The sequence below is a fragment of the Thunnus thynnus genome, chromosome 2 (genome assembly GCF_963924715.1).
Source record: "Thunnus thynnus chromosome 2, fThuThy2.1, whole genome shotgun sequence".
NCBI classification, from domain to species: Eukaryota; Metazoa; Chordata; class Actinopteri; order Scombriformes; family Scombridae; genus Thunnus; species Thunnus thynnus.
The window spans coordinates 31,931,462-31,957,273 of record NC_089518.1 but is presented as its reverse complement, the minus strand read 5'-3'; the positions used below and the strand labels follow the sequence as shown (position 1 = coordinate 31,957,273).

Sequence of the window (25,812 nt, the reverse complement as noted above, 5' to 3'; positions counted from 1 at the left end):
CCCATAGACCTGTCAAATAACATGCTTTACCAAGATATAGCCTGTACATCATTGTAGTTTATGATCAACTATTGCCTTTCCTAGTTTTATGTGACATCAATAAAGTGGATAATTATAAAAATCACAAAAGGGACAATAAACACAGGAGGAGCGAGTCCCCCCAATGACAAATCTCACTTTAGGGCCTAAAAAGGCTGTGGCTGGCCTTGTGATTGATTGAAATAAAAGAAAGACAGGGAGAAAAGAAATGTTTGAAACCTATCTGGCAGGTTTCTACCGAAAGAGAGATACATTTCAGGGAATTACCAAGAAGACAGCTCATGATAACAATAAAAAAAAAAAAACAACAAGCAACCCAAAACAAAACAAAAAAACAAAAAAAAAACCTAGTGGCTCCATTCAGCACTGGCCTACTACACCTTACCCTGAACTGCTTAGCCAACCATGTCAAATAGTCAAAAAGTACAACAGTTCAATTCAAAGGCTGGCTCTGCACAGATAGTGGTGCAGCAAAGCATACAATTGGGGATGATGAGACAGGAAGCCAGAAGAATTTAACTCTGCTTCTCTCTCTCTCTCTCTCTCTCTCTCTCACACACACACACACACACACACACACACACACACACACACTGTACAAAATACTTCCCACTGTTATGTACTCCAGTCTCATTCAAGCCAGCTAAATCAGTGGTAGGTGCAGTTTTGCGTCATAGCAAAACTTCAAATGCACATTAATTATCTGCTCTTACGCCATATGGATTATAATTTAAACAAGTGGCGTTGCAAGGTATTAATTCCTTACATAGCTGTGGCACAAGAGGAAATCAATCATACACGTACCATCCATCGTCATCAATCACACTTTATGGTTAAAGGATAGGTTGATGAGTAACCGAAATGCGCACAGTGAGAGTAACTGAATTAAAAAAAAAGGAAGACAGAGAGGGATGGAGGGAGGGTGTTGGGTGTGTTTGTGTGTTATACGTGGCGGATTTGCCCATGCAGAGTGTGTGTATGTGCAGACGTATGTATGGGAGAGACAGAGTGACGGGGGTGAGACGAGAGAGAGGAGACTGACTACATATCTTCCTTTCACAAAAGCGTTTTCTGTTCTCCACTGAAGATGGAACAACTGGATCGCACTGCGCCCCAGTCCCTATGACCAATTAAGAGCGAGCAATTATAGTCTTTGAGGATCCAGACACGCGCTGACCTGATATCTTTTCACGTTTTCAAGAGACACAATTTTAGTCTGTTCTGTCACCCAGTGTAACGCGTCGTTTATGTGGATTATATGAAACTGGCTGGATCTTGAGGACGGAGTGCGTCAAGTGAGCGCGCGTATCCAACAAGTGGATGCATGAATTTGCCCGCACCAGACCAACCCTGGGACTAAAAACACAAATATTCAGTGGATTGATAACCTACTATTTTTGTATCAGTTGCTCAGTTTACAACTGAGACAAACAAGCTGCAGCAATTAGCTCTGCCTCAGATGTGAAGCTTGTCTGGGTTGATGGTGATGCACGTATGTGCGCATTGTCTCGGTCTGAGGTAGTTTTCTATCTAATTGACATTGTGTATTAATCAGGAAATTGTTTTAAAAGCAAATAGAAAACTGCAATGAGGTAAGATATCCCCCACATTTTCATGCTCTTCGCTCATTGACCAAAAGCAAGATTTCGGCGGACACGCTGCGGAATCCACCGTTTCCCACCTCACCCCTTTCCCCCCATCCATGGACTCGCTTCTCCATTCCCTCGGCGACCGTGGGGGGAAGTTGGGATCCTCTCTGTAGATATTCCTGTATGACGAGGGCGCAGGTGGTAGCCAAAGGTCGCAGCCATGCCGATGCATCCAGTCACCTCCACGTTGATGTACCGGGGAATCTGCACCATCCCTGACATCCTCTCATACAGCGCCCCGGTGAACCTGCCCGAAGACGAAGTTGAAGGTGAGATGTTACCTGTTCGTGCAGAGCTGAGTTGGTTCAAGGCTCCCGAGCATCACAGGGGGTGTTTATTCATAATGGGCTCATGTAGTGACAGTGTATGTGGCTTTGGTCAGCTCCTGCGGTGGAGCTCATTCAAACAGACGCGCGGTCAGCACCTTGGACAGCGCTCAGCACGCGGATAGAGATTTGAAATTTGATGCCTGTTTCAGCCCTTTGAGTCTATTTTAAAAATCCAACCTTCTCTGATCTTGATGTATGAACGCTTAACAGAATGTGCAGAAATAACCACCCACTTTGTTATCAGTGTTGCTCAAAGATCAGCTATCTAGATTCAGTTTATTTTCATTTCTTGAAAATATAGATTCAACCTTTGGAGCTTATTCAGAAGATTGCTCACATACCATATGCCTCTTTGTGCCCCTTTGTGTGGAGTTGATTTGGTTAAAACAATTAGGGATCCCTGCATTATTTTTGCCAATAAGTATTGCTTCTTGGAGACAGAGATGATGCATTGGCTCTAACTAGAAGCAGAAGATCCTGGGTGGAAATATACTTCTGATTTCACTAGTTAATTAAATCTGGCCTCAGACTTTTTGGCGGTCAGAAGGTCCAATGAGTCTTTCATAAATCCATCTTAAAATGTTTTGAACCACAGCTGTTGAACAGTTCAGCCAACATCCAATGTAAATCCGCTCTTGAGTAAAAAAAACCCAAAAAACTTATCTACATAATTATACACACTCATCCTGCAGCACTGCAGTGGCAGCTAATAGTAAAAGAGGCGCCATCCCCCGACAAGCATACTGACACATGACAACTATTCTGAGCAATTTGTTTTTCAGTATCATGAGAATATTCATGCCTGGGGTCTTTGTAATTGAACCTGTGACATCTGCACATTATCATGCAGGAGCTCTTGGGTTCATTGTTCTGATGACAGTAAGTTGTTGCACTGTTGCCATGTTTTCAGTGTGGTGATGCTGTAAGGTAGCTGACGTATGATTTGTTCACTGCACCTCTTGCTCTTGTTACCTTATTAATATACACTTTGTAGGGAAAACAAAGCATAGACATTTCTTATCAAAAGCAGGTTTTCAAACTGTGTTGTTTAGGTTAGTTTAATGCTGGACATCTTTGTTGGACAGATTCAGAAGTGATCAGTGTGCATGTGTGTCTTTAAAGATGACACATATCTAACTTGGCTATGAGTGAAATGCATATGTGTGAATTACAGACAAGCTGGGTCTTGTGAGAAATCTTGTCAGTGAGTGCTGGTGTGGAATGTCCTGAGGAGAGATGACAAATGAATTGTTAATTGAACCTGGAGCTGCACAAATTTGAATCTACACAATCACACTCCGTTGTCTCACACACACATGTAGAGGCTTGCTTCTGTAATACACTCAAAGACAAACTCGTACACACACAATAAGGTTGGCAGTGAAACGGCACTGAGGTACTGAGGTCAATTATTAATTAGAAATGCGGACTGGAAGAGGCCAAATTATGAATAGGTTTCAATTCCCAATTAGTGTTCAATGAATGGACTCCATCCATCCGTGGACATCCAGAAATGGCAAAAATGCCTCCAGGATAGACCAGGTTGGTTCAAGGTGCTGTTTTCCCTCCTGTTTATTACACTCTGTTCCCTTTTTTTGCTTTGGCACTCAACAAACTGAGCCTGTGATAAAAGAAAAGATCAACACGTCAGTTCCAAAACTGATCTTAGCATGATGTCATCCCCATGATTATAGCATGGCATCACTCATGCGCTTTATTGTCAAACATGATTTCCAGTGTAAAAAGACCTTGCATGACAGAAATATATTCTGCGCACAGCAGCAGCACAGAAAAAAAAGAACTGGTGTCTCATATTTCAGTCATTTTTATCGACTACATGAAGAAGCTTTTGTTTGTTGAGGAATCTCTGTTTCCTTCTGTCCTCCCACTTTAATTTATAGTCAGCTTTGGATGCAATAAATAGAAAACACTTCATTTTGACTTTGCCTAATGATTCCACTTGTATACTGTCAGGCTGCAGTGTCTCTGTTGCAAGACAAAGTGAGCCGTTTGGGCTTTACAGCTCAACTTATAGTGGCAGTTTGACTGGAGAAGCAATGGGATGCTTTGTGGAGATAGGATAGGAGAGCCCGGGGTAATGCACAGTTAACAAAAGTGACAGAGCCTTTTTCAGCTGTTGCAGAGCATTAGTGATCCCATGTGAGGGATGTCTTACAGGTTGTGAAAAGAGGCAGACTTTAAAGGTGATGTCTGTGAGGAGATTGAATGTTGTTGTTGTCAGGAGTGAAACTGGAATTCATTGAGATTCACAGCTTTTCCTGCCAGATAGCACAACATGACAGTAACATAAATGTGACAGGGCCTGCCTTTTCCTTTATCATACTTCCAGCTGCTCAAAGATGGTGGTCAGCGCTACGAGTGAGCAGCTGGAGTATCACAATGCAATTTTCTCTCAAGCAATATTATGTTGTATAGTGATACATTACTTCTTCAGTGGATGTTTCTCTTGGATCTTTGCTTTTATTGTCGTTCATTGATTGCAGATACTGCAAAGGTCAATAAGATCTCAAATGTAATATGCATTGAACAATTTTGAGTACTTGTCAGTCAGATTTTGACAGCGGTTACATTTCATAAACGACTTGTTGATGAGAAATTTGCTGCTCGAGCGACAGTCTCTGTGTCTCATCACCGCTCTCATCTCTTGAGAGATGGACGCGAATTGGCTGGTAGTCTGAAGTGTCACATACATCAGCTTGGCCATCAGGGAGACAGGGCTTTGTCACGAAACAAAATTGCACATTAGTGAATATGAGTGTGCGGGTGCATGTATGGGAACAGGAGGCTCAAGCCCTATTGGCACGCATAGCCAAGGACTTGATTTTCAATTACTGGCTTGGACACCTCAGGGAATGGACCAATGACACCATACTTTCCAGCTGAGAAGGCTGTCAAAGCTATAATAGGAACAAAGTGCTATTTTTTTGATGCTCAATAAGCTTGTGTGTGTGTGTGTGTGTGTGTGTGTGTGTGTGTGAAGGTTTGGTGGGGTGGTTGGTGGTGGCAAGTGCCTTAATGTACATTGATGCGAGCATAAATTGAATTGGACTCCATATTCTCCATTTCCCCTCCCACACAAGAGGGATGAAAAAACAGTTGGTCATATTACAGGAGCTCAATATAGTTTTAGACCTCCTCCACCACTAAAAGACACACATACACACACACATACACACACACACACAGCTCAGTGTCAATATCACTGCAGGTGGAATTAAGTGGGTAGCCCATTTCCACACTGCCTAACAACAACCTTATTGGAAGCAGCTTCAAAATAGTCCCAGGGCTGAGCTTAAAGCATTTGTAACAGGTCCCAGAGTGAGGCTCATGTAAACACATGCCAGCAGTTTCCTGTAGACACAAGGAAAACATAAGACAGGAGCAGAATGTTTGCATGTTTCCGGCAAAGTGAAATTTATTCGTCATTTCAGTACAAATCTACTCTTGATTTTCTTTCATCATTTCTCACTTTTCTCATTTTTAGACCTGTAGAATCGAGGACAAGTTCAAATTTGCCGAAATATATTTAGACATGTTCTCTCCTTCAGTCTTCCTCCAGTTCCCTGTTCCCTGTATTCTTGTGATTATAGTAATGTTGTTTGAGGGAAGTCATTCATTTCAAGAATTTGGCCCAAATTCGTTCTGTTGCTGATGGATTCTCAGGAGAGTTGTCTCATAAACCTCAAAATGCCTTTACTCATTTGGGACAAAGTGTGAAAATAGAATGTATTCATAAGTAGTCAATAAATTCTGATATTATGGTAAATTAATCCATTTGACATACATGAGTGAGCTGAACAAAAGGATAATTCACCTCGAGTCTAATGACTGAATTTTATATGCTAACAGGAACACTATAATTGCATGTTATTGGAAAAAAATAGCTGTGAATTAATTCAGAACAAAAAGCTAAACATTGCATTACCATTACAATCCACATGATATAGAAGCAAAATGTCAATACAAATTACAGTCTCAACCACATGCTTGCAGACATTACTAATCTACAATAAAAAAGAGAAAGAGACAGGCAAACAGGGGAATTTACTTCATTTACACGGCAGTCATATTTGATGGACATCATGTTCGGACCAGGATGCAGGTGGAATCAGAGGAAAATCTCATGGTCCGAAGACAAAACTGTCAATTTACATCAAAATTATGTTTTCAAATCCACACACTTTTAATTATACTCAGTTCCAGCTCCAATGTCCAAGCTCCAAAGACTTCCCTTAATCACTGTCAAAGAAACATGAAAGTGTATCCCGAGCCAAACCTGTCACAAAGCCCCAGTGGGGACAAATCTCTCAAGGAGCATTGTAAACTCACCGAGTAACTGTCTGCAGTAATCGGAATCAACGCAGCCAACACAGTTATCTCCCCATTTGTTCACACTAGTGGCGGAGTGAGGGGGCTTTCCTCATTTCGAGATCAAACACAGACGTGGCTGTCACTCCCCCAGAGACAGGAAGCTGCGAGTAGCAAACAGGAAGTGATTGGAATAACAAGAGCAAGGACACTAAAGCGTAAAGCTGGATTTATAGTAATTGTGTTTACGTTCTTTCATTAATTTTGAGATATAGACAGCGGGAGGGCTTACTTGTATCATTAATAAATAGAAGACTATCACCATGCAAATGTTCACTTTGACAGAGAACGACAATTGGGATGAGCAGAAGTTTTGGTGGAAATTACTTTGCTAGATGTGTGTTACTGAAAAGGAGAAAATTACGTTCGTCCACTCGCTTCATGTCTTTTCACATCAACTGTCACCACCTGCATTGTAGTGCTCGGAAGTTTGAGTGTTTTAGTTGTCTCAATACACTCGAGTCCAGACTAAATGCATTGAGTTTTTCAGTGCTGGGTGTTGTGCAGGTTACTCTAACCAGATGTGTGTGTACCAAGTGGTAGTTAAGTCGAGTGGAGTCTAGTTTATGGGTTTTTAGTACTGAACGGTCTCAGCACAGCAGTGAGGTGAGTGAATACAGCTACCATAATGCCTGCTTAAAGCGAGCTAAATGTTATTTCGCTCTCATTTTGAACACAGTTTAAAGTTGTAATGCTTCTATTTTTACTGCACGCAGCTAGTCTGGTGACATATAAAACAAAGTATGCGGGAGAAGGTGAAGGCTTTTCTAAGTGTCAGACTGCGAGTAATTGGCTACCAGTACAGACCAAATACATATTGAACCCACAAATGAATCTGCACTTTTGATTTGTTGGTTCATTTTATGCCAGTACTACAGCATTGGAAACTTGTAGGGAGAAAACACAAGCAGCCCAAGCAGATCAATCAGTTCTTGTTGTCTCCGTGTCTCTGAGGCTGCCATAGCCCTGAAGTGGAGTAACGTTTTTGAAGAGGTGCTTGTCAGCTATGGTGTAGCTATGTGTGTAGGCTAAATACACCAAAACATAATTATAATTCCCCTTTACAACAACATGAGACTAATGAAATCAGTGTCTACCAAAGGGGACATTGAGTATCTTTAGTTAGATCACTTATCACAACAAACCTCCTAAAGCTAATTAATTTAATTGAAATCACATTATGCCTTAATTTCAGCTCTGCATTTGTTTGGTTTGTGTCTGAAAAAAAGAAACTCTGTAGGGACAGAGATGTTAGGTTGAATAAGAAACCTTCCCAACACCCAGCAAAACTCCGGTAGGTAAAGTCTACATATTTGAATGAGGAAACTCTGAAAGGCAGCACTCTTGGCTTGTAGACATGGCTGGCAAGTATTTCACAATTTGTCTTTGAGTCATAAATATGCATTTTAGATTCTAATTTCCATTCTGCATTTTATATTTCAAAGTAGTTTGCTTTCAGTAGTAGAAATGTAAAACATTATTGGGGCTTCAACATTTTTAGTCGTTCCCTTGGCAGAATTTATGGGACTTTGCAATTCACGTTGACTGACAGCTGTTCCAAAAACACTGACACTACTGTGTTCCTAATGGCATAAACTGCCTGTGAGGCGATCTTGATGTTTCTGCTTAACTCCTACTGTAGCTGCAGCAGAAAACATTGACTCATTCCTTCGCCCCGCGGTGGAGGGTTGACTTCCATTCCTTTGGAAATACTTACATGAATACAAATGAAGATATTTAAAGACACCGGCATCTGCTTGGCAAGACAGAAATTATGCACATAACGTATTGCTGGTGCAGAATCAGTGGGTGTTGTGGGGGTGTACTTCCAAGGGGTCAACTGAGACCATTTTAAAGCATCTGCTGCTAAGAACAACACATAATAAAATGACCAATCATGACGGTAGCGGATATGCTGGCTCATTTTCAGGAGGTGGAAAGGATCCAGATGTGTTTACCAAAAACCAACACTTGTTTTTCTTTCCTGTTCACTCTCAGTTATTGACTGCTATTAGCACAGCTCTCTCCCAGGAAGCCAGAATTAATTCAATGATTGTTCTCTTACGGAGAAAAACTCCTCATGGTATCATTTAAGTGGATACCCTAAACAAACTGTTTATTTCCCTTTGCATAGAAGAGAGTTTTTCATACCTTCCTAGAGGAAAAGTTCTTCATCAAAGCATCCTCTCCCTGAAACAATATTGAAGCAAAATTGAAGAAAAAAATGAATCAAGTTAACAAATTAAATGTTTTTCCAGTGCCAACACCACTGCATTTCCACTTTCTGCCTTTTAAATCCTTTTGACAGTGTAACAAGTCTTGCAAATATCAGTTTATAAGTCAGACGGCCTTTGTTAATGATCAACAAAGAAGAAAGACATGCGACATCAGCAGCATTGACTGCTGTAATTGTTAAATTACAGTTACAGTTAAATGCCTACAAAGCCTGTGCTTTATTTAGAGTTCACTCTGTCAGAATTTGGCTTTAGTGATGTTCGACTTTGTGCCTTTTTATTCAATAAAACAGTGATGCAGGATGGTGAGATAATGTTACAGAGTGGAGGGAAGGTAGCAAACTAAAGTGAAATATCTGAAAAGCCTCAGAGGAGTTTTTGACTAAAAACCACCAAAGAAGAAAAGCTACAGACCTGGCTAAAGAAAAACAAAACCCCACAAGATTAACTTCATCCATTTTGGAAAAGGACATGGATCGTGACATTACAGATGTGCGGCACAGAGGACACCCATAAAAGCATCCTCCTCCTATCTAATCAGGCCAAGAATAATAAATCTCACTTTGTACGTCTACCTGTCACTCAGCTCCATCCTCAACCGTTCTTACTCTACCTACATGATGGAGGGCCATCTTACACAACCTGTCAGACAGACAGGCAGGCAGGCAGGAAGGCAGGCAGGCAGGCAAGCAGGAATGGATTTCAAAATGGCTCTCTCGAATGTATCACCTGCCTGGATGAGACAGGCGGCATATGAAAAAGCTCTACTTGACATAGATGGTGATAAAGATGTGAGCAGAAACAAGCCGTTTCTCGGGGGTAAGGTGACCCAGCACTACAGCTGGTGAGCCACAGGTCGTATCTGTAGAGTAGTACCGCTTTTAGAAGTGTGTACAAGACATTGTGGTCATGATTATGAGTTATAAAATTTGAGATTCTGTAAAATAAGAGAAATATAAAGGATTTGGGAGAATCTGTGATATTATTGGTTAAGATTTTAGCAAAAAATATGTAAAAACACAAGAAAATTGATAATTTCTTTGCATTTATTGTGAAATGGGTACATATTTTTAAGCAGAAAATCAACTAAAAAGTTGAAAATTACATTTTTTACTTTTCGCTCACTTGACATCTCATCACATCAACAACCACAGTCACATAAATTTTCAGTTAATCAGTTGCTGCTATCTGCTATGACATCTTACCTTGGCAAATTGGGTTTTGATGGAAAACGTGGTGCAGATTAGCGAGGAATATCATGAAGTGCTGTGATTACGGCTGTCGGGTTGGTTAAAGTTAAGTCATTTATTTCCATTGTGATCGATTGCCATGAAGGAGTGGATCCAGCAGACTTTATTACCTGTGAAATGAACTCTGATGAGTTCTGGAAGGTGAAGTGCTTTTTCTCCGGGGTAATATTCCCTCACTTTTGATGAACAATACTGCAAAGTCTACACTAGACAATAACATAATACAGCAACAGAAAAAAATCATCTATCCATAAGCGAGTGCATACAGTTAACATGGTGGAACTGAGGGAGTGTTGGATAGACTGTAATGCATAGTGGAGGCTTTTGATTGTTCACATCTGACCTCTGTTTGAGGTGCTTCTCACGGGGTTTTTCGCCTCGTGGATATTGGCGCTGGCTCAGCTTGGTATCGGCTGTGATGATGAAAACTTGCAGCTTTGAAAACATAAGAGCGAGGGAGGGAAAAGAATGGAGACAGATCAATGATTCCCCATCCCTGTTGGAAAAGAAAACTGAAAGAAGCAACGGAGACGGGCTAAAATTTCACAGCCTTTCACTGACTTCAATCATTCAAGGTCAAGTGGGGTTTAAGAAGTTGGCTGGGGGATTTCTTCTTATTGAGGATAAAGCAACTCGACCTTTCCAACTTTTTTCCCCCAGTATCTCCCTATGGTTGTGTTAGTGTTGCACTGGCGAGGTTAAAGCGTTTCAAATTTCATAATGGAGGAAGGAGTTTTTATCCAAACCCAGAACTGAGATTTTTTCCTTAAGACACAGATGACTTAGACTCTGCCATATACCCCTTTTGAATACTCCAGAGCCTTGTTAAAAGCCTGTTATGGTAATATTAAAATCTTCTGGGTGCCCAAGTCGGCCCATATCCAGCTAAAGATGGATTAAGGTTGCTATGGGTGTTTAAAAATAGTCACCCGAGGTTCACACACACACACACACACGCATGCACACAGCAAAAGCAGTGTTTTTCTCACACTGATAAGGTCTTACTCAAAGAGTGGGTGTGCTGCAATTACCGATCCAAAGCAGCTCTAAGTAGATGCAGGTCTGACAGAGGCGAAGAGGATCTCTGGCTCTGAAAAACAGGCCCTGGATTACATTCATGGACTCTTCACCGCTACAAAAGCCCCAGCATTAGCTCGCTCTGCTCAAAGTAAACCGTGCGTAATTAGCAAAAGTTTTCATTGATGCTAAATTTAGCCAGAAAAGGGGTAAAGCTCTGCTCCAGGCATGCCTCAAAAAACTCGAGTAAATATTTCCCATGTGACGTGTTTCTGTTCTCTGAGGATGAGGAGAGTTCATTTCACTCATTTTTTATTTGTTTTCCCCCCCATTGTTGCTATAATAGAACACACCACATAGAAAGTCGATGTCACACCCTTTGTCATGATCCAAGAGTTTTCTATTTGTCTGCATGAATCAGCTCCTTTTCCAAGTGATTCCTGGCTTTGTCTAGTGCCGCGTACAGTTCACAGACTGTTCAGCATCTCTGTGCTGCAGCCAGGATCCGGTGCACTTCATTGATATAGTGTACAGGGAGTACGGTGCGATGGGAGTACGCTGCACCTTTCACTTGTGAGAGTTCAGCTTTAGATGCTTGGTTCTCACAGCTCCCGATCTTAACTTAGGCTTTTCATCCTCTGTCAGATCATACCACAGGGGACCGCATGGCTTTGCATCTTTGAAGGCCAACAAGCACCTCTCTACATCAAAGCGAATACCACACGCTTTCAACAAAAATATTCACACCTCCCCGGTGTAGCAGTGGTCCCGGAGACTGAGTGGAAGATGCAGCATCAACAGCTTCTAAAATAAAAAAAAATGCTAAATTTTCTTTATAAGGAAAGTGAAATGTCATTGAAGCTGAAAGTGAGAGTTGCTGTAATTTAATTAGGTGAGGTGCTGTAATAATAGCTGCAGCAGCAAAGGAAAAGTACAAGACAGCGGCACTTCAGTTCACATAAGGTAAAATTTAACTTTAACAAACATAGAAAATCACTCAGCTTTTTGAACAGCTTCACACTTTCCTGAAAGCTTTGAAGGAATTTGTAGCAATTCTAAAAAATTTCAGGCAGTAGGAAACTAGTTCTATTTTAAGGAATGTTTTTTCTGATTTGAAACCCTCCAAAATTTAATGTACAGTACTGTGTTGCCATTCAAGTCACCGTTTTTTATTATAATATGAAGGTTATTTTAAAAATCTATAATGCTGAAACTATTATGTACACCAACAGTAATGAGTTTCCAGATGAAGAATTTTAAAATACATTTTTATTTAAAAAAATACTTCTAAAACTTTCAGTTGACTCATTAAGAGAATATTAGACATCAATAATTTTGATAGATAATCATATAAATTATTTATTAAGCAAGGATGACAAACAGTCTTTTAGTCCTGCTTCTCAAATCAAATAGGATATAGCATTACTGTCCACCAAGGTGGAAAATTGTCCCACATGGCAGACAAACCTAAAACATATACACTGACAGTATGAACACTGTTATTAATAAAATACAGCACACACATAACTTTTGATTGAGGAGGCCATTTGCCTGTGGAATAAATTACTTTCTATGTTCTGTGTTGCCAAAAACATCCAGCTCAGAGTTGTTAACCTGTTAAACTTGGAAAATGGAGACTGTGAAGGTTCGTCAGCCTCAGTCAGTCCACCTCTGTTCCCAGAGAGCCCCCAACTGGCTCTGTGGCCCTCTGATTAGTTTACTCGCCAGATTGATGACCCTTTCCAGCTTGTTGTGTATCTACTGTTCAGGTATACCATGCAGAGATATTTTATGATTGTTGATATTTTATAGACTACTTGTAAAATTTATGGGCTTATTCCAAAACTGTTAATAACATAATAAAACAAAACTATTCCAAATGATACTTGAGCATTTCTTTATTCTCTCAGTTTTTAGATGATTGTAAGTTGAATATATTAGGGTTTTAGGCTGTTGGTCAGACAAATCAAGCAATTTGAAGTTGGAAACATGAAAGTGGATTGTAGTTATACTGACCCACTGTCGCTTTAGTTAACTATGCCTCACCGTTCTATCTTTTTAGTTCAAAGCTATATGACTAGGCATATACATACCTCTCTTTGACTGGCCAGTATAAGTCAGGTCATTTGTGCAATTTCAGAATTATTCTCTTTTTTTTGCCTGAGCATTTATTCACAGTCAGGGGGAGAGAGGTTTTTTATTCTGACAGAGGCTATTTGTCAATTACAGTAGAGTCACTGCTGGGGCATACATGTGAATTTGGACTATTTTGGGCTCACAAATGAAAATGGGAAAATATAGTTTTCTCTCCTGAGGACAATGAAGATAGTTAAACTTTCAAAGAGATAACACTCTATCTGGATGGCGTGTGGTCAAAAAGAAATTCATTCTTTTAGAGGATGATTAGTCAGCCCCTTTTGATAAATTGTTCGAGGAGGGATTTTGTATGGTCTGCTTTACTTCAGAGGTTTGCCATTTCATACTAATAGTACTCTGGCCTGATTTCAAACAGAGCCAAATGGTTTGATAATGTATTTGTAATAGCTGTATATATTCCAGCATTAAGGTTGTATATCTCACTGGGCTTGATAAACCATTCATTATATTTCTGGCCTATACAGCTTCAAAGCATTTGTATTCTGGGAATATAGAGTATAAAATCCTCCTACAAACTTTTTTTCTCGTATTTCATCACACAATACCAACTATTTATATCAAATATAATATACACCACTCACCAGACGGGATGTTTTGCTCACCTTGACCTTTGATCAATAAATAAAGCTTTCAGGGGAGATAGAGTATTCGCTAAAACTGTTTTGGCACCTTATTTAAGAGTGTGTTTGCCTCCTGCGAGGCGGCAACATGTTGTTTTTCTTCTGTGACGGTCTGCTGGAAAGCCCCTCTTTCTAAAGTAAACAGATGGTGCAAGGACCTCAGGTGGATACTGAGGTATTGTTATTCTATAAACAATAAGATCACACCCTGGGAAGGAAAAAGCATAGCTGGAGGCTCTCAATGATTCAAACTATACCTCCAGTAAGACATTTTGTGGGGAAAAGCAATATGAAAAATAGCTGCTGCGAATGTTACTCTGCTTGGTATTATAAACTGCATGCCCGGATGTAGTCTATTGTAATACATGATTGCCAAGTACCCTTGTCCCTGTGGCACAGTTTCTATTCTGTGGATGTGTACTTGATTACAACAAACTATTTCCTGAAGCCCTGCTACCACATTATATACAGAATGACACACAGTTTCCTGCCATCACCGATATTTCATGTTTTGTTTTCCAACTGAAATATTTGTCACAGAATGTCACGCTGTGGATTTTAGCCCAAGGCTTGACCATTCGTCGCTGTTCTGACACTCCGGTAAATCACCAGAGCAGCAATTCCCATTTACACGACTTCAGGCTTTGCAGCGGATTGATAAAGTTTGTTTAGTATTACACTTCAGTAACTTAACAAAAGCTAATTGGCTGTAAACTGAGAAGGGAAAGTCACATTGGATTTTTTTTATTTCTCTACCTAGAAGGCTGTTACTGTCAGTTAATTGTATAACAGAGACAAGTTACGCATTATTTAGCAACAAGATTCAATACTTGTTTTGTTTTCATTAATCATTCAAACCTCACTCTACATTTTCTCATTTACAAACTTAAATTTGCTTTATCTTTTCTCTGACCTAACGTATAATTATCTCTCAGACCTCTGCGAACCACCATATTTCCATAAAACTTATTTTAAAAAAATTATGACTCTTACATGCACGTGTAATGATGCATTTTAAGGTTCCTGATTCCAGCAAATGCTAGATTAGAGAGATTATACACATTACATGTAATGTTCAGGAGATTTACTCTATGCATCATTTCTATCTTAAGACTCATCTCCTGCTCTGCTCTTTTGTGTGCTAATCAGGCGTGTGACACGAGGATGTGACAAGTCTGAAATAGTAGGTGACTTGGTTGTGGATGTTATTGCATATAAATGAATGGATTCAGTTCCTAATAAGGAGTTAACAAGCAGAGAAGATTTCTGATTGAGAGGAAATATGTTGTATGGCTGAACTGAGGAATTAACTGCTTAAAGTTTTCCTATAGTGATTGTGGCTCTGTAACAGCAGGGGCCATACACGCGCTGGATTTTATATTGCTGAATTTGTCTTCTGTTATTGCTGCTGCTGATAACATAAAGTACCAGTGAGTTAAGTTTAAAGGGGTACTCCAGCAATTTAGTATTGCGCTTCCATAGAGCTTAGGGAGTTACAGACAGATTAAAAAAGTATGGTCTAAATCGGTATTGAAGGCCAAGATAGTTTTTGTCTTAACGATGAGTTCCTAAAATCCCTCTCCACTCAAAAATGTGTTTTGCTTCTTGTTTCCTCAGTTGGATGTTTGAGCTTCACTGTGCAGAATGATGTATGTGTAGAGTTTGAAGAAGGCTGTTTTCACATTCATCTGCTGAAGAGAAAATTCTCTGTTCTCACCACAAAAACTGGGTTTAAGACATGTACCTTCAAGCATGATTAGTGACATCACAACTAGTCTAGATCTAGTCGTGGTCCAGTATGCAACTTATACAAGTGTGATGTGGAAACTTGAAAGCTCCAGCGCACATATACTAAAAATGGACTTTACAGTAGAGTAGCAGACATCTTTTGGCCAGCAGCAATATTGACATATTCAAATATTCTCAAATATTTAAGAAGGAGAAGGTGGTAAATGGACTGTACTTGTATAGTGCCTTTCTAGTCTTCCGACCACTCAAAGCGCTTTTTACACTACGAATCACATTCACCCATTCACACACATTCATACGCTGAATGGTACAGGGGCTACCATGCAAGGCCCCAACCTGTCCATCAGAGGAAATATAATCATTCATACACATTCACACACTGACGGCACAGCCATCAGGAGCAATTCGGGGTTAAGTGTCTTGCCCAAGGACACATCGACATGTACCCCCTGAGCCACAGCCTCCCTAAGATGTCATTTTAATAATTTAACAAACGTTTTTTGTGGAAAAACCATATTAGACATTAGTTATTATTCAAAGTAGGACATTTTTATATACATCTTAGAATATGTCTGGAGGGGATCTTTATGTATCGATCAAGCTCAGTCATCACAAGGTTGAGTGCACTGATTCAAACCGAAAACTTATTTTATGGACTAAAACTAAAAAGCACTGACCAGTCCACACCTGCAATCCTTCGATTTAAAGATTGAACATTCTTGGAAGCTTTCATTGACCACTATTACTACACATCATGGATACCAACACTGCCAGCACTACACCAAAACCATTCAAAAGAAAGACACAGAACTCTCCCACAGACACAGATGATGTTCAAACTAGAAAAACGGAGGTTGGTCTCCTAGCGAGTATCAATTAAAATAAATGAATTTTTTAGCATCACTTCACAAAGAAATAAAAGACCTCTGTTCTGACCTCGAATTTGCACACAATAACATCATCTGTTGAAAAAGCAAACTGTAATCCTCTGTTAAATCATCCAGCGAACAGACTGAAACCGTCCCAGAAGAATATAGACTGATGAAAGAACCCAAACTCAAAGCATTTGTGACAACCTCATCTTCTCTGGTATGCCAGAAAACGCACTCGACAACCTGGAGGGTCTAATCAAAGGCTTCATCAAACGCGCACGTCAAACTTCCACCAGACACTGTTAACAAGATTTCCTTTCAGTACGCCTCACCAACACATGATCAAGAAAAGGATATAGACCTATCACCGCAAAATTCTAACATTTTCAACAAAAATAATGAATCAAAAGTTAAAGGAAGACAAGAGGGGTTTTATGGATCAAGTTCAAAAACACTGAACCATATATTTGTCATGATGCAACTCGGTAGCATAGTATTACCAACGTTCACAATGACCATGAATGTTTGTACCAAATTGCATGGCAATCCATCCAATGAGGTATGTCACCCTGAACCACAAATGGCAAACTGCTGGTGGTGCTAGAAGAAATGTCAGGGAATCATCAGTGTCATTCAAATTCATCCTCCGAGGATCTGCACAAAATTTAATGGCAGCCAATGTAATAGTTATCGTGACATTTAACTAAAAAAACTAAAGTGTCAACTTCATGGTGGTGCTATAGGAAAAGTAATTAAAATTCATCCTCTGGGGATCATGACTGTCTGTACAAAATTTCATGGTGATCTATCCAGTAGTTGAGATATTTTGGTCTGGACCACAGTGGTGGACCCACAAACTGTCAAACAAACTGACAGACAGACACTGACATCCATGGAGTCATTTTGCTAGCATGGCTAACAACATGTTGTCTTGCTGAGAAGACTATCATCAGAGTTATTTTCTCAAACTGTATTCATTGTACTATTGCCTATTGCCTGTTCTGGTTTTATGTTGTAACAGACTTCTTTGCTATTCACTTTGTAACTGCTGTTCAGAAAAGTGCTCTTTACATAAAGCTTCTTCTTTTTATTATTATTCTACATAACTAACAGATATATAACATGATGGACATCCTATTGGGGTCTTCTTTTACTCAAGCATTACATGCATGGCTGATAATCTCTTGATTTTAGTTCAAATTTGGTCCACTAACTCTTGAAACTAACATTTGGCTCTCTAAATATTGACTTATCTTAAGCACTCACATATTTATCATTTTCTGATAGTAAGTTTGTGCTGTGGAAAAACTTAAAAACAGCTCATCAGTGGCACTACTAGCAATCTTTTCACAGTACAGGGGGGCATTTGATTTTATGTTAATGTCAGCGATCTTTTTTAGATAGCAATAATTGTTTCAAATAGTGGGCATTTTCTTCTAACCTTTTTGACATTAATTTGTCTTGCTTTCTAAGAAATTATTAGACTGATGGGAATCCAGGAAATGCAACCAGGTTATTTTGGCATCAAGGCTTTTTTCAGATTGTGGCAAGAAAGGAAGTTTTACTCATCCCCATGAAATGTAAAAATACACAGAGGTGAGGAAGAACTGCACTATAGTGTTGACAATTTGTTCTGATCTCAGCTCTTTGTTCAATTTTTACCCACTTTTTTTTGCAGGTTTTTTATCTTATTTTGGCTCTTTTTTTGTAATTTTACTGGTGGAATTTATGCTTTTGAGCTGCCAACCCCCATATAACTATGACTCAAGCACTGATGCGGCATAACAAATGTGTCTTTGGTGCGTGGAACATTTCCCATTTTCATATCCTGCTCTGCCGTAAGCAGCTCGTCTGTGTATGTGTCTTCTCTGCAGAGATCCGTGAGGCCTTTAAAGTTTTTGACCGCGATGGGAACGGGTTCATTTCAAAGCAGGAGTTGGGAATGGCCATGCGCTCACTGGGCTACATGCCAAATGAGGTGGAGCTGGAAGTCATTATCCAGAGACTGGACATGGATGGTGAGGCAAACACACACACACACATGGTACTACAGCTTGGATTTTATCTTAACTCACACAAGCACAGAAGCATTGCTCTCAATGTGCCCACAAAACTGGACTGTACTAGGCAGTAAAACCAGCTACAGTAAATGCCAACTGTTCCTTTTTCCCGCAGGCGATGGCCAGGTGGACTTTGAGGAGTTTGTCACTCTTCTGGGCCCAAAGCTGACGGCAGCTGGGATGCCAGATAAGTTCAACGGCACTGACTTTGACTCCGTTTTTTGGAAGGTGCTCATTCAGTTACTCATTTCCTGCCTATTAGAGAAAAGATAGACTGTAGAGATGCTGCTGTTGCAAACCTCCAAGCGCAGAAACATTTAGGCACTGTCGCTGTACAACTTTAAAAGAAAACCGGTTTAAATAGCCACATCCACTGGTTCTTTAATGAGGGATTTAATTCTCGGAGAGGTTTAGGATTCCCTTAAGAACTGTGTCCTACATCAAGACTTTGAGTTGATATCTCAGCCTCTGTGTGTGCGGCGGCCGTCTTATTACGTAGAACATTAAAGTCTATTTTTATGTAAAATACATATTAATTTATTTACAGACATCTCATTAGATAATCAACTGCTCACTTTGACAGTGGGATGGAACTTAATGGGATGTAGCTCGCGTCAAAGCCGCCTTTGTTGTAGCTAAGTGATAACGGCTCTAGAGTGGCTGTCAGAAAGTGAGGCTCAAAATCAAGTGTGAAAGAGAAGGGATTTATAGGAATTCATGGTACAGTCCGTGTATGAAAAAAGAATCACAACTACAGACACCTGCTGGGAGAGACAAGAAACCCAGGGGACTGTTGCAAAGGCTGCATAGCTTCACATAACATTATATAACAGAATAGTAGTATGAAGCATGTGCTGCTGGATTGATCACACAGAGCCTCTGGTCACACTGGTGAGCTGAAAATGAGTAACACAGATGAGCTTTCCAACAGGCGCACATCATGGATTGGTATTTTTGCAGGGATTTTGTTTTTAGATTTGTCTTATTCATTCACAGAGTCTTTACTTTATTTACCCTCAACTTTACATAATTCCCACAGTGGATTATAACCGAGATCATTTACTGAAGACCTATACTTTAGTACAATTTTAAAGCTTTTTACTAAACTAGATTTATCTGACAGCTGTAGCTACAAATCAGATTTTACATGATTTGTGCTTATAAAACTTTTGTATTTTAACTTAAGTAGACTTTTGAATGCAGTTGCTGTTATTGCGTGATATTGTGTGAGAGTGCATATACTGTCTGCATGTATGTGTATTGTATTTGCGTGTGTTTCCATACACACCAGCCTCGTGTCTATATTAATGTTCGGATATGTGTTTGTGTGTGTGTATCTCCAGTGTGACATGCAGAAGTTGACGGTGGAGGAGCTGAAGAGGCTTCTGTACGACACCTTCTGCGATCACCTTTCCATGAAAGACATCGAGAACATCATCATGACTGAGGAGAACCACATAGAGAACCCTGAGGACTGCCAGGTGGATATAGACAGTAAGGAAGATCCTCCTATACTTGATTGAACAGAACACACTCCAATATTCACCTTAAAACACTTCAGAATCCTGCTTTTTACAATGTATTTTGCATTTCTGGGGCAGTTTTGTTGTCTGTTATACATTGTTTACATACTTATGGATGATTGGCCAAACAGACAAAACAATATCATCTCATTACATCATCATTGCACACCCTACGGGTGTAGAAATGCAGATAGTTTCAGTTTTATTTATGGCAAGATATTTTTTCATTGTTATTTCTCGATGCTTTGGGAATTACTAACCTTACTTGTTTGAATTATTTAGATGGTAGTTGCATCTTTTTGACAAAGTGATTATGAATATATTGTTTAAGGGAGTTATGACATTATTGTGCAACCCAGCAAACATCATTTGTTGTCTTCCACCACAATATATTAATAATATTGTTACAGTTAAAAAGAAAAAAAAAACATTTTGGATTTAAGCTTTAAATTATCATTTTTATTTTTATAGCCCAGTATCACAAATCACAAATATGTCTCAGGGGGCTTTACAATCTGTAGAGCAAAACAATATTTCCTTAGATACGGATAAGGAAAAATTCACCCCCATAAACCCTTTAATGGGGAAAAATGGAAGAAATCTCAAGAGGAGCAACAGAGGAGTGATCACTCTTTCAAGATGGACAGAGATGCAGTAGATGTTGTGTGCAGATAGCAAAATTAGATAGCAAAAGTACAGAAATACAGCATGGAAAAACAGGATGACAAAATTGTAGATGGATTGATAACATAAGAAAAGTAAGGGCTCCTCTTACTTACTCACCATTTTGCATCAACATCTAGCAATCACAGGGGAAGAAGAACTGTGTTGTAGGAACAGCAGAGTGACCAATTCTCCTATTAGCTGTCTCACTAGATCATAATGTACTTGTGCAGCCAGTCATAAGCAGTATATGAAACGCTGTGCCCCTGTTCAGCTTTTCTTCAATTTGAGCAAATGTGCACAGCAAAGCATAGCATTGTTCTCTCTCCCTTCTCAGTTTTTCCTCACTTGTAAAAATGACTGTATTAATGCTAAAGCTCTGTCCACCTAGAAACAAAGGAAATCCCTCACTGAGTTAGAAGTGTAGGTATAGGTTTTGGAAAAATGTCCACACAGGGTTAAAGTAAATTACACCTTTTCATGGTTGTTGAATATGGCACCATGGTATCTCAAAAGAGTGGAAATGTATATTGATGATTAATTTACAGAGGGCTGTGATTGTAGATGCTTTGCTTTTAGGTTTAATGCCTGCTGCAGCCATTAAAATTTACATGATTCACAATAAGAAAATGTTTTATTTATTGTTTCTGAAGATGTGAGATGTTTTTCTCCACGAACAGCAATGACCTCTGGAGGAAGTAAAGATAAATCAAACGCAAGATCAATTTCAAGGATTTTGAAATGTCACAAAGTTTCTGTTTGAACCTCTTTTTTGCCTCAACTGCTTTAGCTCTTACTTCAGATGATTCTGCAGGTATACTATATCTTCTCTCGGAGTGCCAGTGTTTTGATCAGCATGTTTAATATGCCAGTCAGGCACTAATAAATTTGTCTGTTGTTCCAAAACTCCAATCAACATTTCAATCTCCATGCAGTTATGTACCATACAGGTGTGAAAACAAATTTTCTTGGCAGCGTTCATCCCTTATGATTGTGTTCATGTAATTGTGATGAGCTCTTTCATTCAGAAATTATTATCAAATATCTTGAACGTGCCCTCAAGTAATCTCTTTTTCTTTCCCTCCCACCTCCTCTTCTTCTTCTTCTCCCCTGCAGGTTCCAGCCCGACGCAGCAAGTCAAGCAAACCTGCGTGCGCAAGAGCCTGATATGCGCCTTCGCCATTGCTTTCATCATCAGTGTAATGCTCATCGCAGCCAATCAGGTGCTGCGGAGTGGCATGAAATAGGAGTTGCGGCATTTTCAGCCTTGACCACCACCCAAAGGCTGCCTTACAGATAAATGACTGTGGAGATTAAGCTCAAAAAAACAACAACAAATACAACAGACAATCACACAGCTGTAAAACAGGCCGACATATGACTGCTGAATAACTGACATCACCAAGGACATGTGCAGGAATTTGTCTTGGTGACAGAGAAATGACAACAACTTGCAGAGTTTCAAGGACAACAGGACCTCACAAACAAAGAGGCAGAGTGTTTAAATTGGACAGCTGACTATACATATCACTCTCCATAATACAACATTTAGTATTCATTAGCTATGTGCATTTGAGCAGTGTTGCATTCAATATGGTGGCAGCTATAGAAAGAAGTGTAGTGACTGTCCAGTTTTGTATTTGTCCAGTGTACCATGCGGTTATTATAAACAAGTAGAAAGAAATCTGTGAAATATTGTTAGGGACATTGGAGGAAATGTATTCCTTAAGATGGAAGGTGTTGTCATGTTCAAGGTCAGGAGTGCACAGTGTTGTGGAGTTTGCAACATTGTTGAAGAACCACTTGGGAATAACAATAGCTTGGTAAGAAATGGAGGTAATAGGAGGGGTTTGCAGGGAGGTGCATGTGATTGTATGGATGGTTTCACTCATTCATAGTCTGTGGGGACTCAGTATGAGAAAGATGGAGTAGGGTGAAGCAGGTTAACGGCTCTTGGGAGGAAGATGTTTAGATCTGAATGGACAGGTAACTGGCTGGAAAGTGGCTGGACATGCAGTAAACACTCGACTCTTTCTGTCTCCACAGCGGGGCTTTGCAGGCCTCAGAGGATGACCATCATCTATGCATGAAATGCATGGATTTAAACAGTTGTCTTGACACATTTGTAAAAGTTCTTATCAATGTATTAATCATTATGACTGTGTAACAGAACTGTTTTCAATTACTAAATGACAACTGTGAGCAATTGTGTGTGGTGCGAGGTATCAGCAATCACAACAAAAGTAAAGCATACAACTGCATGAAAAAGAAGGGCTGCTTTAGTACACGCTCGTAAAAATTATTTCCGGGGTTTCTGAGCTATGGACCTTTTGCCTCACCGGGCACCTGATGATCATTTCTCACTGCCACCGCATAGCGAACAACTTCAAGATATGTGCCACTCAACCATTTAAAGAATATGCATCAAAACTGATCTGGTTGGTAGTGAGGATACAAATGTGCAGGAATCTGTTTTGTTCTTTCAGTTGTTTTCTGTCTGGATGCGTTGCTATAGAGCAATAAATGTATGTAAAATAGACATCTCACAATGCTTTGAACAGATATGAATCCTTGAAAACATTAGCACCAATGGACCTACTAACTGGTGAGGTCTTTAATAATAGAAAAATGTCTATAGCACTTTTCAAATTAAGGCTTTGGCAATACAATAGAGACATTGGTTCTGATGTTCAAACATGGAACCTATCACTCCTATTTAGTGAGATACAAAGATTAAACAGATGAGTGGAAAGCTGTGTGTCAGAAGCTGCCCAGCGTGTTGATGTATGACAAGGGCCAAATGGTGTAAACTGTTGCAATAAAACATTAATATCTGTGAATCACCACATGAATTTGATTGGGTGTAGTTTAGGATTGTTGTGCATGCATCTGAGTAATGTCTGTCACTATAAATGTGAGTTGTACATATACTATATACCAACTTCAACCAAAGCTTTGTAGGGGTCTGTGACATCAAAACTGGGCCAACTTATACATTGTCTTGAATTAATGTTTGACAGCTTTTAAATTAGAATTAGAGAGAAAATGGAAATCCTGCAGTACCCACGCAGTATGTAGTTACAATGTGCTGATCAGTCGATGTACGTCAGGAAAGATTGAACCTGAACTTTTAAAAATTTGAATCTTTTGAAAGGGCCAATACATTTTTGGAAAGTCAAAACCCTTCAAAATGCCCTCAAAAATAAGACATCGTAATATAGAGATGTAAATAATTCACATAATATAAATACCCCTATTTTGGTTCGCTATTGGCAGCTCCCCAAACTAAAACTTAGATTTCATGCCAGTGCCTCAAAGAGGCAACAAAATTAGATTACCCTATCGCCCAGAGCCAGGCAGGATAACGATTATCTGATGCGCCCAGGCAATTTGTCATAAGTGTCAACTCTGTGGAGAGCTCAGTTTTTAACAAATACCTTTGTTTCCATTTTGCACTTTAAGAGGCGCTGCAGCGCACAACAACAACTCACCGCCATGATTGTTCATCCATTTCAAGATATAGTTTAGGCATAAAGAATTACTTTACCATAGATGTATCTATTTTTGTGATAAGAATGTGATGGAATAGAATATTAACTGACTGACAAATGATACTGTCTCATTCCTTTTCTATTATATCGTTACTGAGGGAACATTTTCATGGGGAATAAAGTTATGATAATAATTATTTGAATTGTTGCCTTATTCTTTGACACACTTTGGCATTGTGCATACACATAACAATACACTAACCATGGGTTCATTATTTACTACCAGAGAAAAATGTACAAACCAATATTTATTTTCTTTTTACAGATGAAAAAAAAACCTGTATGAACATGTTGATAGTCTACTAAATGTTCTATTTCCATTGTACTGTACTTTGATACTTGTCTTTGGATCTTGCAAAAAATGTTTATTGACCATGTGATATCTGTTCATTGACTCCACCCCGATGCTCTTCTGTGTCTGTGGAATGGTATTTCACATGAATAAAAATCATATAACGACGACGTTATGTGTGTGTGAAATAATTTTCGATTTGTCAAATCCTCAATCACAGAGCTTGAGATGACTCTATGAAATACTGAGGATCAGTTTCGTGGTATTGATTGACATCCTGACATTTTAGATTGAAATCCATAGAAAGTGATGGATTTTTCAAGCTTCAGTTATACCATTTTGAGATGCCCTTTGGTGTTTTGGGCCCCTTCTGTCACATTTACCTCAACAAATCACCTATTATATCTCTTATGTCCACTAGCAATGGTCAGGCTGTCTAAAGCAGATTGGGAGGAATTACTAGCTAGAAAATGTTCATTTAAATGTGCTGCATATAATTGGTGGCCGAGTTATCTAGACAGACACTTGCTATTATTATAATTTCAAAAGGTAGGTAATTTAACCTTTATGAACTTAGGCTGATGCAGTGACAGGCAAAGAGTGAGGCATTCCCCACAGCTTTCCCATTCCCTCATGCTACAGCAGCTTGTAATGGCCAGTAAAATAGTTCAGATGTCACTGATTCATCTTGTGAGGCAGTTTTATATCAGCATACAAATACTGAAAACATATTGCTGCAAGGACATTTGTTTTTCTGGCTTGAGAAGGAAACATCTCAGCCTTTTTTTATTTTGATCATATACTGCTATGATGCTGGCCTCTTGCTCAAAGCACCATGCTCTGTCTTTTAGCTGCTGAAAATGCAAGTAGGTGGGAAAGGAGATTAGGAGTGTCTGAAATTGCCAGGAGGCAGAGAGTTTCTTTACCAAAACTGGGATTCAGCTAAACAATACATCCTCAATGCAATTGGATGTAACTGTGTGCTATACACACAGAATTTTGGTCATTTTGTTCTATTGTTAAATAAAAAATTAAGGTGGTGATGAATCTTTTACTGAACAAACAAATGCCATTGTGGAATTATTCATATAAAAAGGTTGTCTCTAAATTTCCACCCATTCCTATTGGCGTTGTGCTGCATTTTTCTATCTTAGCCAGTAGCCACACAAATCATTCAGATCTCTCAAGTGTCATTTTTTATTTATTTTTAGTTCATTTACAGGGACCATAAATATAAACAACAAGATAAGCGATGCAACAGATGTAATGTAGTGCATGTATTGTATATGACTGTATGCATTAACTTATGAGTGTTATGTTGTGTGTGTACAATATGTAATCATATATTTAACAAGTGAATCCAGTCAGATATTATTCAGAGTTCACATCTTTGTTGTTCTGCATATTGAATGTAAAAA

The 25,812-nt window shown here is 39.3% G+C and overlaps 1 protein-coding gene across 1 annotated transcript; it reads left to right on the top strand.

The window, feature by feature from the left end:
• The first annotated feature begins 1,061 nt into the window (after positions 1-1,061).
• LOC137167862 (calcium-binding protein 7) lies at positions 1,062-24,564 on the top strand. Its single transcript, XM_067570179.1, has 5 exons — positions 1,062-1,957; positions 18,180-18,323; positions 18,481-18,593; positions 19,709-19,859; positions 21,668-24,564. Exons 1-5 carry the CDS (start codon positions 1,849-1,851, stop codon positions 21,796-21,798), a joined length of 648 nt encoding a protein of 215 aa, XP_067426280.1. The 5' UTR covers positions 1,062-1,848; the 3' UTR covers positions 21,799-24,564.
• The last annotated feature ends 1,248 nt before the right edge of the window (positions 24,565-25,812 follow it).

Excerpts from the sequence above, each read along its gene's own strand:
- LOC137167862 (XM_067570179.1), top strand. The coding sequence starts at position 1,849 with ATGCCGATGCATCCAGTCACCTCCACGTTGATGTACCGGGGAATCTGC. Across the intron at positions 18,324-18,480 it reads CCAGAGACTGGACATGGATG|GCGATGGCCAGGTGGACTTT; the intron begins GTGAGGCAAACA and ends TTTTTCCCGCAG. Across the intron at positions 18,594-19,708 it reads TTGACTCCGTTTTTTGGAAG|TGTGACATGCAGAAGTTGAC; the intron begins GTGCTCATTCAG and ends GTGTATCTCCAG.